The sequence below is a fragment of the Mesoplodon mirus genome, assembly GCF_964341445.2.
Source record: "Mesoplodon mirus genome assembly, chromosome: 3".
NCBI lineage: Eukaryota > Metazoa > Chordata > Mammalia > Artiodactyla > Ziphiidae > Mesoplodon > Mesoplodon mirus.
Genome location: NC_138978.1, coordinates 106802252 through 106815268, shown reverse-complemented (window position 1 = coordinate 106815268; position 13017 = coordinate 106802252). Strand labels below are relative to the sequence as shown.

Genomic DNA, 13017 nt, shown 5'->3' with positions numbered 1-13017 from the left:
CTGATTAATCCGCCTATGAAGGGTACTTTCCGACTCGACCTGAATATCCTAAATCCTAGGCAGGTGGCTCCTCATCTTTGAAGCCTATCCTGGCCTCCAGGGAGAACTGCCTACTCCTTCCTTTGTGTTGCCGCTACGCCCTGTACATATATGAGGCATTACCTAAATGAAATATTTATAGACTAAAACTCTTAAGAAAACTCAGCTTGGAGAAATTCATACTAATATGAAATACTTATTTAAAACCAATAGCTGGCTTACACTAAATGACTTTAGTGTGTAGTGATTTCCCTAGAAAACAAACAAAAGCTAGGGATCAGAATAAAATGCCTCAAGTACCACTGCTATCTACTAGAAATGTTGTCTATAGTTATTTGAAAAAAAAAAAAAGGAAACGTGAATGAGTGAAGTTTAACTTCTGCAAAGGACCTGGTTAAAGATAATGATGGTAATGATTTAAAAATATATCCAGATTTTAAACAACATTTCGAGGTGACAAACAACTAAAGGGTATTGGCTTCAAAACAGAAAAACTGAACAATGGGCAATTACTGAAATTACAAAAAGCAATATTTGCAGAGCTTACTAAAACGATGCAGAAATAACAGAAGAGGACGCGGTAATTATTTAACAGAGGTGAGTAGGGGTGCTCTGTAGCCACAGCTGCAGCAGAGCACAGTGGCTTGGAAGCTGGGCTTTGGAGTCATAATGTCTGTGGTTCACTCCTGGCTCGACCTCGTCCTAGCAGAGTGGTCTCATTTTCCTCTCTGTTAAGTGGGGATAACATTAGTGCCTACCTACCTCCTGGGGTTGTTGGGAGGAATTAATGAGCTAAAAACAGGATTATACACCAAGCACAAATAAATGTTAATTTTCAAATGATCTATTTTCTGGTTTTCCAAAAAAAGATTTAAAGCATAGCAGGGTGAGGGACTTCACTGGTGGCACAGTGGTTAAGAATCTGCCTGTCAGTGAAGGGGACACAGGTTCGATCCCTGGTCTCGGAAGATCCCACGTGCCACGGAGCAACTAAGCCTGTGCACCACAACTACTGAGCCTGCGCTCTAGAGCCCGCGAGCCATAACTACTGAAGCCCGCGCGCCTAGAGCCCGTGCTCCGCAACAAGGGAAGCCACCGAGATGAGAAACCCACACACCGCAACGAAGAGTAGCCCCTGCTCACCACAACTAGTGAAAGCCCACGTGCAGCAACAAAGACCCAAGCAGCCAAAAAAAAAAAAAAAAATGTAGCAGGATGAAGATTTAACTATAGACTGCACCCCGTTCTATACAATGCAAAAATTTTTCAAGTAAACTAAGAAAATAGAACAAGTTTTTTTTTTTTTTTTTTTTTTTTTTTTTTTTTGCGGTATGCGGGCCTCTCACTGTTGTGGCCTCTCCCGTTGCGGAGCACAGGCTCCGGATGCGCAGGCCCAGCGGCCATGGCTCACGGGCCCAGCCGCTCCGCGGCATATGGGATCCTCCCAGACCGGGGCACGAACCCGCATCCCCTGCATCGGCAGGCGGACTCTCAACGACTGCGCCACCAGGGAGGCCCAATAGAACAAGTTTTATTGCATATTTACGGAAAAAAAAAATGAGCGAAGAAGTGGAGGATATCACAAAATAGATGGATTTAACACATAAAGTGGAAAAAACCCCAAAATACGATGATAATAAACATAATAGAATGGAGAAAAAGTAATAAACACAATTCATTAAAAAACCCTTATAATCAGAATAGGCATATAAGTGAAACAAAGGGCGGTACCCAGATTTCCTTTAATAAGTGATTATAGAAAAATCACTTTCATGAGGAAACACAGATGACAAATTAGCACCAGATATAAAACCCTCTGATAATTAGAGAAATGAATATTAAAATAGATACTACTTGGAGCATGCTTTGGTTACATCTTGTAAAAACGTGACTGAGGTTATAATTCATTCCAATTATATTCTTTGGCTTAAATTCTCTGTCCAAACCTGCATATTTCTTATTCTTTCAGCACAATAAGTAAACTGCAAAAAACTTGTAACTGAACAGATCTGCCACCAGGTGTCACTTTTGTTTAACTTAAAAACTAAATTAGGGTGAAGGAGAGGAAAGCCATGGTTTTAAGATTTATGGTAGAGAGGCCCTCAAAAGGGGAAAAAGTTCTAAACTGGACTACACAGAGCTTAAGATAAAAAAATCACACCTTTGAGAGGGAAATGTAAACATTCTTTTAAAAGTTTGTTACTTTAAAAAATTTAAGTGTGATAAAAATACAAAAAATGGGGAATATATCTTTTGATAAGAATAAAAATTCAAGGTCAGGTTTTTGTATTATTGAAAAATAGAATTGTGGGGGACAGAGGAGAGGAAAGAGGAGAGAAGAAAGAAATGAAAGGGGAAGAAAAGAGAACAGGAGAACCAAAAGGGGGAAAGTAGGAAGAACGACAGAGAAAAATTGTGTTCCTTTAAAAAAAAGTCATTTTTTTAAGGCAGTCTTGCAGTTTTTAAAACAACATCCACTAAAGTGTATTAAAATGACTAAACAATATTTCTAACACATTGCTTACATTATCTTACAACCTGTTAAGACCCTTTATGCCTCCCAAAGGAATTGAGTCCAAATGACATAATCATGGCCTGATGTGAAAGCACACAGACCAGGCTGAGAGACAATGGACCTGGGTCCCTCTGTGGCTGTGACTTAGTCTCCCTGAGCCTCAGTTTTAATCTGCAGGTGGGGATAATGCCACCTACCTCACAGAGTTTTTGTGAGACTGAAACTAATACAAGTGAAAACATGTGGTCTGGAAGACAACAGACTCTTAATAGTTTCTAAATCTGATTCTGTTCTTTGTCAAATATTTCAGTCTGACACTATTACCTAATACGGACTTTTTCCATTCAGCTGATTTCTCATTCCTTTAGCCCAGAACCTTTTTCCTTCCTCTCTAAATCTTAACAGGATCTAAGGACCAGCTGAAGACTCACTAAATGTACAGATCCTCTCAACACCTTTCCATCTATATTAAAAGTTAACATTTTCTTGTTTTATTGAATTATACAATTACACTGTTTGCTTATTCCTTCCTATAGGCCAAGTCCTGTCTACCCAGTAATAAGTTCTGGGAGTTAATCTTAAATATTAAAAAAAAAAATTATCTCATTATCTAGAAATATTAACCATGCATTCTATTCTTTCAACAAATATCTCTGGTGCATCTACTATCAATATTCAAGGCACTACCTCAGGTGCTGAAGATACTGGAATAATAGGTACAGGACACAAAGTACAGTGTCAGCTTAAGAGAAAAAACACGGGAGAAGAGGAGAGAGGCAAGAGGGGAAGGCAGACAGGATGGATGCTCAGGTGGCTGGCTCCATGCACAAGTGTCAGCTGGAGATAAATGCTCATCTTTTGGGACAGTGGCCACCTGAGTAAGTTGTCATTTACAGCAAAGCTCCCATGATCCCTACACCAAGTCAAGATTTTGATAATTTAGTAGCCAGAAAAATTATTCTCTGAAAAGCTGATTTATTTTATTAGAGTTTAGAACAAACCTGGGCATAGCAGTAATAGCTTATTTGCTTTCAAATTTCAGAGTTTCTTTTTTATATTAAAGCTGATTTGATCACATAATTCTAAAGTTTCTGTTCATTATTCTGTTCATTATTAAGAATAACATGTTTTAGAAATAGAATCCTTTAAGGCCCCTTTGTTTGCCCTTTATTTGGTGAGATTAGTGTATTTGAAACCAACATTTCAATTATATCCTAGTTTTTGGTTTAACTGGAGTTTTGTGATACAATATACAATGGGAGATTTTTTTAAAACTCCAGATTTAAATGACTTAGAGATTTTTTTTTGAAAAAGGACAAAGAAAACCAGAAATAAGTATGCCATTCCCATATACAGTGCCTCAAACTGCTCTTACTAAAACTTTAAGAAGTTTACTTGGGCCATGTATTTTACATGTATTATGCTCTGCGTTTTGTGCAGGTTCAGAAGTTACCCAACTATGCACAGCTACAAGGTGGCAGAACCAGAATTCGATCCTTGTCCTGATTTCCAAACCCATGTTCTCCCCACTTTATTAAACTGTCCCTACAAGAAAGTGAACTGCGGCGAGAGCAAACAGCTCAGCTTCAGCACACTAATGGCCTTTGGCCATCAGCCCCTCTCCTTGCCGTCAACACCCTCCAGCTCTGCTTCTGCTGCTCTGCGTTCTCACCCTCCCCATTTTCTCTACTTTCTATGGTCCACTAATGACAGGCCTTATCCAGAGTCCTGCCCCTGGCCCACAACTCTCTAAATCTTCTCCTTTAGTGAACTCATCCACAGCAAAGGCATCAGTTTTCACTTCCGTCTGGGTAATGTCACAATCTGGGACTTTACCTCTTGTCCTAACTGCCTGCAATGTCACAGTCTGGGACTTTACCTCTTGTCCTAACTGCCTGCTAAATATTTACACCTGCTCAACCAGCTAGTCCTTCAACATGACTACAACTTAGTACATCATCAGTCTTTGCCAAACCCTTTCTCCCACTGGCCTCCCTCACGTTTTGTTTTTCATAGTACAGGCAGGGTGAAGCCTCTAAGCCATCCTTTACTCTTTTTTTTCCTTCATCCTTCACTCATTTAATACTTGTCAGTCAACTAAACTGGTCTTTTCTTCATTAACAGTTGATCCCACACGCATCACTTACCATCCACCCAAAGTACTACCATCCAAGTTACACTCCCACCACCATGACTGGATGCCTAAACTATAGCTAGCCCTATCCCCTCATCCATCCTACACACCAAGAGACTGATTTGATCAGTGTATTGCTCTCAGGGGGAACTCTTGGCGCAAAAGCCTTCTGTGACTTTCCACTGTCTTGGACCTACATACTGGTGATTCATCCTACTTTCATATTCTCATTTTCTTCTACCCTCCTATGTATTTTCTAAATAGACTCTAGGTAAACTTGACCACTTGCAGTTCCCTATATATGATGTGTACTTCCTTCGTTTTACCCCTTTGCTCATTTCTTCAGCCTGGAATGTTTTCTTAATCTCTCCCTGTTGAAATCCTATTGACTGTCCAATGCCACCTCTTCTATGAAATCTTCTCTACTCATATTCACCTACTTTGAACTTGTACAAAAGTCTAGTCCTTTAGAGAAAGGATGGTACCTTGTTTTGGGGTCACTCTTTTTCCCAGCTTATTCAGTATCATGTATAAATCCTTGGGTAAAGCAAACACTCAGTAAATGTTTATGAAATGAGTAATGGGAGTGGAGTAGTGATGTGCATAATTCAAAACTGCAATCACCCAGAAGACTTTTCTAATCATTGTTAGAATATACCATCTAATAATTTGCCAGGGTCATTTGCCTTTCTAATTAGTTTACTTAGTTAAAAGTAAAAGAGAAAAATAGGGCTTCCCTGGTGGCGCAGTGGTTGGGAGTCCGCCTGCCGATGCAGGGGACATGGGTTCGTGCCCCGGTCCGAGAGGATCCCACATGCCGCGGAGCAGCTGGGCCTGTGAGCCATGGCCGCTGAAACTGCGCGTCCGGAGCCTGTGCTCCGCGACGGGAGAGGCCACAGCAGTGGGAGGCCCGCGTATCGCAAAAAAAAAAAAAAAAAAAAAAAGAGAAAAATAAAAAGGAGAAGAAGAAAAAGAAAAATTTCTCTTTCCCTGATGCCTATTGGTAGCAGAGGGAAGAAGTCCAAAGTTCTCTTGAATAGTAAGGGGAAGACTGTCCGGATTTTATAATTTTTAGCATATAAAATTTTTAGCAAATAATTGAATACCAGTAAATTAACTATTTAAAAAAAAATTGAGCCCAGCAAATGTCTTCTATATAAGAATCCTCTAAGTAACATCTAGAGAAGGAAGGAAAATATCTTTTGCAGATACATAAACCATCTGGCCTCAATGCCATGTACAAAGCTATAGTGTTTCAGAGCTGAGTACCCCTATGCAGGAACATTGCTGATGTGATATCTAGTCCTGAAAATGATAATAAAGGTTGGGAGAGTCATGCTTTTCGACCTCTGGCTCCCTCTAGAAGTAGCTAAGAGGGAAAAAAAAATCCTGGGATTACTGTTTCTTGGAAGAAGTCGATGATTCTGTTTCATCCTGGCTTTCCCAAGACTTTTAATAAGATGAAAGTATATTTTATTTATTAATCCATTTGCCCTTGAATGTTGACTACGTAAGTAAAATTGATTTTTTCTTACTGACCAAAGTCAAGCCAGCGCAAGCAGCCTAACTGCAATACAGTATAGCACCCTGCAAAGAGGAAATGAAATCATGACAAGCATCTGCCTTTCAGGTTTTAGTGATGGAAAATCTTGCTTCATAGATTCAGGAGGTTTCGGCATTCCCTTTAATCAACTATTTTCAGAAGTTTCCAGTCCTGAGCCAGAACCAAAGTTTGCAGACAGAAGCCAACTCACGTGAATTCTGCCGTCTTTGATGGCAGGACCATCCTCAGCGAGACGCAGGATGAACAGCCCCATGTTGTATTCCTTCCCACCCCTGAGGCTGAATCCAAAGCCCCGGGGGCCTCGCTCCAGCTCCACTGGGTAACAACCAAGGCTCTAGAGAGAGAGAAGTGTAAGAAAAACAAGCTTACATGGACTGCTTTATTTGAAATTTGAAGAAAGACTCCTTTTATGGCCGGAAGAAATGATTTATACTCTCAATACGCACTTTTAAAAGAAAATTGAAGTACAGTTAATTTACGATGTTGTGTTAGTTTCAAGTGCACAACAAAGTGATTCAGTTACACATGTATATATATCTATTCTTTTTCAGATTCTTTTCCATTATAGTTTATTACAAGATATTGAGTATAGTTCTGTGCTCTACAGTAGGTCCCTATTGATGACCTATTTTATATATAGTAGGGTGTATATGTTATCTCAAACTCCGAACTTATCCCCCATCCCCTTTTGTAACCTTAGTGCCTTCTATATCTGTGGGTCTATTTTTGTTTTGTAAATAAGTTCATTTGTATCATTTTTGGGGGATTCCACATATAAGTGCTATCATATATCAATATGCATTTCTATATCATAAGGAAGAAATGTACGTTTTGGTCGAAGGGCTACTTAATTTCTATAAATGCAGCCTAAATTAATTTGAAGATTACATGTCTTCTCTACTAGTTGGTCAATATGCAACAGAACAATCAGAGAACAGAATTTTGAACAGTGCTTCCTTTAAGCAGATTTTGACTAATTTTCCTGAAAAAAGAAAAAAAAAACCCACCCCAAATCCTTCTTTGATTAACTAAAACACTGCTATTTCTAGGTACTCAAGTAAGGGTTAAAATTTCTCCAATAGAGGATAAACTTCTTTTTCACTCTTTACGTTGTCTCGTGGACACTAAGAGAATGCCAAACACAGAGTAGGTCCTTAAGAATGATCAGTTTTGGGAACAAATTTATCTGAACTGATTTGCAATTAAAATTCATCAGTGTCAGTGATTCGGCAACTGAAAAGAACAGTCTGCATCTGGGGGGAATCTCTGTTACCTGATTGTGCCGACTGCCTATGACTGAAATCATTGCAGTGTCAGGCTGTGCAAGGTGCTTGTGGTCAGACCACGAGTGTCTGTAGGAAGTGGAGACGTCTTTTCCAATTTCACCTTCTGTGACACTTCTACAGGAAAGAGAAATCAAGTCACTCTCTGAACTGAGAATATGAAAAACAGCCTAAAAGTAAAAGCAGATCAATTTCTTTTCCTTTAAAAGCTGAATTTTGCCATTCTCCCTCTGACAAACTGCTATTAAGACAGGCTGTATCTAGAAGCAGAGAGATGCCAGGCAAAAACTAGCCATGAACTCCAGCATGGCTTCAAGTCTGTCAACACCCCCATGCTGTTTTTTTGTTTTGTTTTTGTTTTTGTTTGTTTTTTTTGTCTTAAGGGTGTCTCAGCACAGTTTACATCAAGGAAAACTGCACTTAAGTCACTGAACTGGAGGGCAGATAAGCTGACCTTGTTAACAGTGAAAAATGGCTCTCCTGCAGTACCAATGCCTGTGAAAATGCTGAATTTTTGGAAATTCAGTTTTTGTTTCATGATTAATATTTTCAACGACAGAGGAAAGAAATATGCACAGATACTGCTCGGGTAGTCTAAGAAGATGGTAATCGATGTGGGTCTGGGGCTTCCCTACCAAAACCGTGAGGACCTAGAGCAGCAGAGTAGGTGCTACTGTCAATTCTTTCTAATCCCCACCTGTTACGCTGCACCCTGGGCTGGGGCTGGGAAGAGGGGGAGGAAGGGACAAAGGGACCGGAGGGACTAGACGTCTCATCTTGACCTAACCGGCTGGCTTCTGCATAATTGTGTGGAGGTGAGTGGGGGTGGGTGGGTGACGCAAAGTGGGGAGATGAGCAGAGGAAAAAACCAAAACCTGAGAAGAGCAGCCCCACCTGTCCCCAGGTATGTGGTTGGCCTGTGACTGTCCCATGGGCCTGTGCTGCAGGGCTGGGCTTTGCCTGGCGGAGTTTGTTCCTGATGGTGGACCAAGATGCTCTGTTCAAAGGCGAAACAAGAGAAATAAGAATTTGTACATAAAAATGTGAAAGTGAGACAGTAACGAGTGGTTGTCACTTTCCCGACGGTAGTGACTTTATACAAGCAACACTGCTGTCAGCTGCTTGCAACTGGAACTAACGTCTTTTTCCCTGTGGCTTCTGATTGATGTTTATGTTTGAAGAGAACAGGAATCATTCTTACTGCACATGCTTTCCCTCTTTCACCTTTGTTCTGGTCGTCCACATAACATGAAAATCAGAAATGAACACACTCCATGCTATTATCTAGAGGACTGAGCTCTGGGAACTACCCTGTAACATATTTATGGGTTTCCAGAGTGTACTGCCCGTAACTGGTAAACCACCCTAGATGACAAAGACAGGTCTTAGGAATGCTGGAACACAGAGGCCAGCCTGGAAATTACACACGTATCTTTAACCTGCATCTTTAATGTAGCAGTAGTTATTTCACCTGACTCTAGTATCAAAGAGAAACTTATAAAATCATCCTGAGTATTGACAAACGTTTATAAAGATTTTACTGATTCTATTTTCTAAAAGCACAGATGTAAGGGAAAAAAAGGAACATTTGCTTCAGTATCATCCTCAACAGCTTCAGAACTCCTGTTGTTCCTTGAAGGCGGATTTCATAACTAAGCAAAGTGCTTGCATCTAGAACTAGATGCCAATTCATGGGAGAGGACAGTTAAAAGACACTCTGGAGGTTGTCAGACTCATATTTATTTTTAAGGCTAAAACTTTCGGACTTCCCTGGTGGCGCAGTGGTTAAGAATCCGCGTGCCAATGCAGGGGACACGGGTTCGATCCCTGGTCCGGGAAGATCCCACATGCCACAGAACAACCAAGACCGTGCGCCACAGCTACTGAGCCTACACTCTACAACCCGCGAGCCACAACTACTGAGCCCACGTGCCACAACTACTGAAGCCCGCGTGCCTAGAGCCCATGTTCCGCAATGAGAAGCCACCGCAATGAGAAGCCCGCGCGCCACAACTAGAGAAAGCCTGCACGCAGCAACGAAGACCCAACACAGCCAAAAAAAAAAAAAAAAAAGCTGAAACTTTCTAATGTTTTATCCCGCCCAAATTTTAAAACATAGGATATTTTAAAATATCAAAGAGAGAGCATAAGTTAATGATTAAGACCATGAACTTTGGAGCAAGACTGATGGGGTTTCAGCCAGATCCCATCATTTACTAGCTATGTGTTCTTGAACAAATTACTTTAATTCTCTGTGCTTCTAATCATCTCATGAATGAAAAGGGAATTACAGCTACCTCGGCGGGGGGGGGGGTTATTGCATAGACAAACATGCTTAGAACAGTGCCTGGCATATGTTTCTATTAAAATGATCATTACGGTTATCATAATCATCAAAATGATTGGGGCTATATTTCTTATTTGGGGCTATATTTCTCTTAAGGTGTACAGTCTGAAATATTTGCCTAACTTAGCAAAAATGTTCCAGGTAAGAGGACATTTTTAGGTTAAAACATGTAGAAACTGATAAAATCTGAATCTAAAATATAATGAAAACAGAGAAAGACTGATGTGAAAAACAAAGAATATGAATGTTTAGGAAGCAATTTCTATTGAGAAAGCTGGGACTTCAGGGTCACTAAATACATCACTATTTTATGGCTTGGATTAAGTTGTTTCTCTTCAAAGTTCTTGGGACTAAAAACATAGATAAATAATTTATTCTTATTTAAGAACTTCTTGTAACTGAAAGAAACTGAGAGTACTCTGAAAACACAGGCCAGGGTATAAACAGTGGCGGGAGGAGAATAATGTTATCTGGCTAAGCTGTGGCAGCCCCTGAGGATTTCTGATGCTCTGACTCTGCCTGCTGGGCTTGTGTGTCTACATGGATTTCAACATGTACCAGATGTAGAGATGGAGGCCCAACCTTTGCAGAACTTATCCAGAGGGTTGTCTTTCCTCTTTAAAATCAAATGGTCCAAGAAGGGAGAGTGGTGCATGAACTTTTTTTAATTTTTATTTTTGGTGGGGGGTGATCTGGAAATTTATTTTCTGCACTTTTATTTACTATTGTGAATTTAACTTTCCTAATTACCTTAACAAATTACTTCTGTTGGCCTCCTTGCTGACCTCCTTGCCACCAATCTCATCTTTATTCCACCTCCCAGGTTCCAGTCCTGGCACATACATTGAAACATGCCACGGCCTTGCTTAGAAACCTACGGCAACTTTCTATTGCTCAGAAGATACTATCCAAATTGTCACCTGGCGCTCCTGGCTTCCCACTTCATCTCCTGTTCAAAATGTCAGGTCCTCTGTGAAATCTTACCTGCTCCTCAAGCACACTGTTTTCATAGCATTTGCCATGTTGTGTCAGGACTGGGTGAACACCTGTCTCCCCTGCTAGACTGTGAACTCCTTGACTGCAGGAATCACACTTCATTCATATTCTTGTGCCCATTAGAAATCCCACACTTGATTCATATTCCTGTGCCCATTAGAAATCCCAGAAGTCCTTCCACCTTTGCTCATGGGGTATGTCAACTTCTAGTTACCTGCCTCTAAACGTGAGTGCCCATTATAGAGTTGAATCCTCTTCTGTCATTATAAATTCATGGCTACTATTGAGGGAATGGAAACTGCTGGGAAAAATTACATCTATCAACAAGATGACTGGGAGATACTTGTACCTTTGTATTAGTCCAATTTAGATACATTTTTTGGCTTCACAAGCTTGGCTAGAGCAATGGGTGTATAACTTCAGAGCAGGACAGTATAAGTAAGCTGATCAATTTCTAGTTTTCCTCTATCTTCCCCTAAGGACGAGAGATGTCACAGCTAGGCAAAAAGCACCACAAATTGGTGCTTACTCTTTCAGTTACATGTTTTTTCATTTTCTTTTTCAAGGTTAAATAAACTTTCTATCATGGTATTCTTTTCATTTTTAGTCCTTCAACCCATGCTACTTAACTTCTCCAATTCATTTCTGTGTTAAAAGATGTTCTGCTTTTCAAAGTTAAATATTTATTCCATGATGTCAAACAGGCCTATGTTCTCTCTGAATTTTATCTGAAGATTCTTGTAAAGCAATGGGTTAAGTATATCTTTCCCTCAATGAGAATTAAACTTTTCCTGGAGTTTCTGTATGTAACTACTTAAGAGAAAGTGTATTAGCAGAGGATAAACACAAAATCCCACAGTTAAACTTTAGCAACAAACATTATAATATATTGGGAATCATCTTTACCAAGAATAAATAAGAATCTCATGAAAGAACTTTCTAAAATTCTATTGAAAAGATGACCTGAATAATTGAAGAGATAGCCCATACTCTTAGGTGGGGTGACTTAATATTTAAAGGTATAAATTTTCCCGAAGTTAATATATTTTCAATATATCCCAATAAAAACTGCAGCTGGATTTTTTAGAGTGGCTTAATAATTGGCTCTAAAATTTTACATGGAAAAATTTCATGAATACCTAGTTGATTTGGTGGGGGCTTGGAGAAAGACATGCCTTAAGAGACAGATACTAGAATATAACACAAAGTTACAGACTGAAAAAAAAAATGTGTGTGTGTGTGTGAATATATATATACACACACTCAAAAATTATATTTATATATATTAAAATTATATGTATATATACAATAGATACATATAGATAATAATAGATAAACTAGCAGAACAGAATAAAGAGCTTGGAGATTCTTTTTTTTCACATCTTTATTGGAGTATAATTGCTTTACAATGGTGTGTTTGTTTCTGCTGTATAACAAAGTGAATCAGCTATACGTATACATATATCCCCATATCCCCTCCTTCTTGCGTCTCCCTCCTACCCTCCCTATCCCATCCCTCTAGGTGGTCACAAAACACCGAGCTGATCTCCCTGTGCTATGTGGCTGTTTCCCACTAGCTATCTATTTTACATTTGGTAGTGTATATATGTCCATGCCACTCTCTTACTTTGTCCCAGCTTACCCTTCCCCCTCCCCATGTCCTCAAGTCCATTCTCTACGTCTGCGTCTTTATTCCTGTCCTGCCCCTACATTCTTCAGAACTATCTTTTTTTTTTTTTTAGATTCCATATATATGTGTTAGCATACGGTATTTGTTTTTCTCTTTCTGACTTACTTCACTCTGTATGACAGACCCTAGCTCCATCCACCTCACTACAAATAACTCAATTTTGTTTCTTTTTATGGCTGAGTAATATTCCATTGTATGTATGTGCCACATCTTCTTTATCCATTCATCTGTTGATGGACATTTAGGTTGCTTCCATGTCCTGGCTATTGTAAACAGTGCTGCAATGAACATTGTGGTACAGAGATTCATGTTTAAAGGGGAGGTTAATATACAGAAGAGATGGCTCCACAAATCAATGAGGAAAAGAAGTACTATCTAATAGATGTACTAGAAAAATTGGCTCACTGTAAGAATAAAAAATAGAACTGGATCCTTCCTAAAACTATATA

General features: G+C 39.6%; 1 protein-coding gene across 3 annotated transcripts in view; it reads right to left on the bottom strand.

The window, feature by feature from the left end:
* The window catches only part of MAGI3 (membrane associated guanylate kinase, WW and PDZ domain containing 3), a 279275-nt gene that overhangs the window by 5407 nt on the left and 260851 nt on the right, over nt 1–13017 (bottom strand). For all 3 annotated transcript variants that reach the window (XM_082613413.1, XM_082613414.1, XM_082613415.1), the window contains exons 17-19: nt 8430–8532; nt 7526–7652; nt 6443–6586 (exon numbers count right to left, since the gene is read on the bottom strand). In XM_082613413.1, the coding sequence (XP_082469539.1) occupies nt 6443–6586; nt 7526–7652; nt 8430–8532 (374 nt within the window). The remainder of the gene's footprint in view (nt 1–6442; nt 6587–7525; nt 7653–8429; nt 8533–13017) is intronic.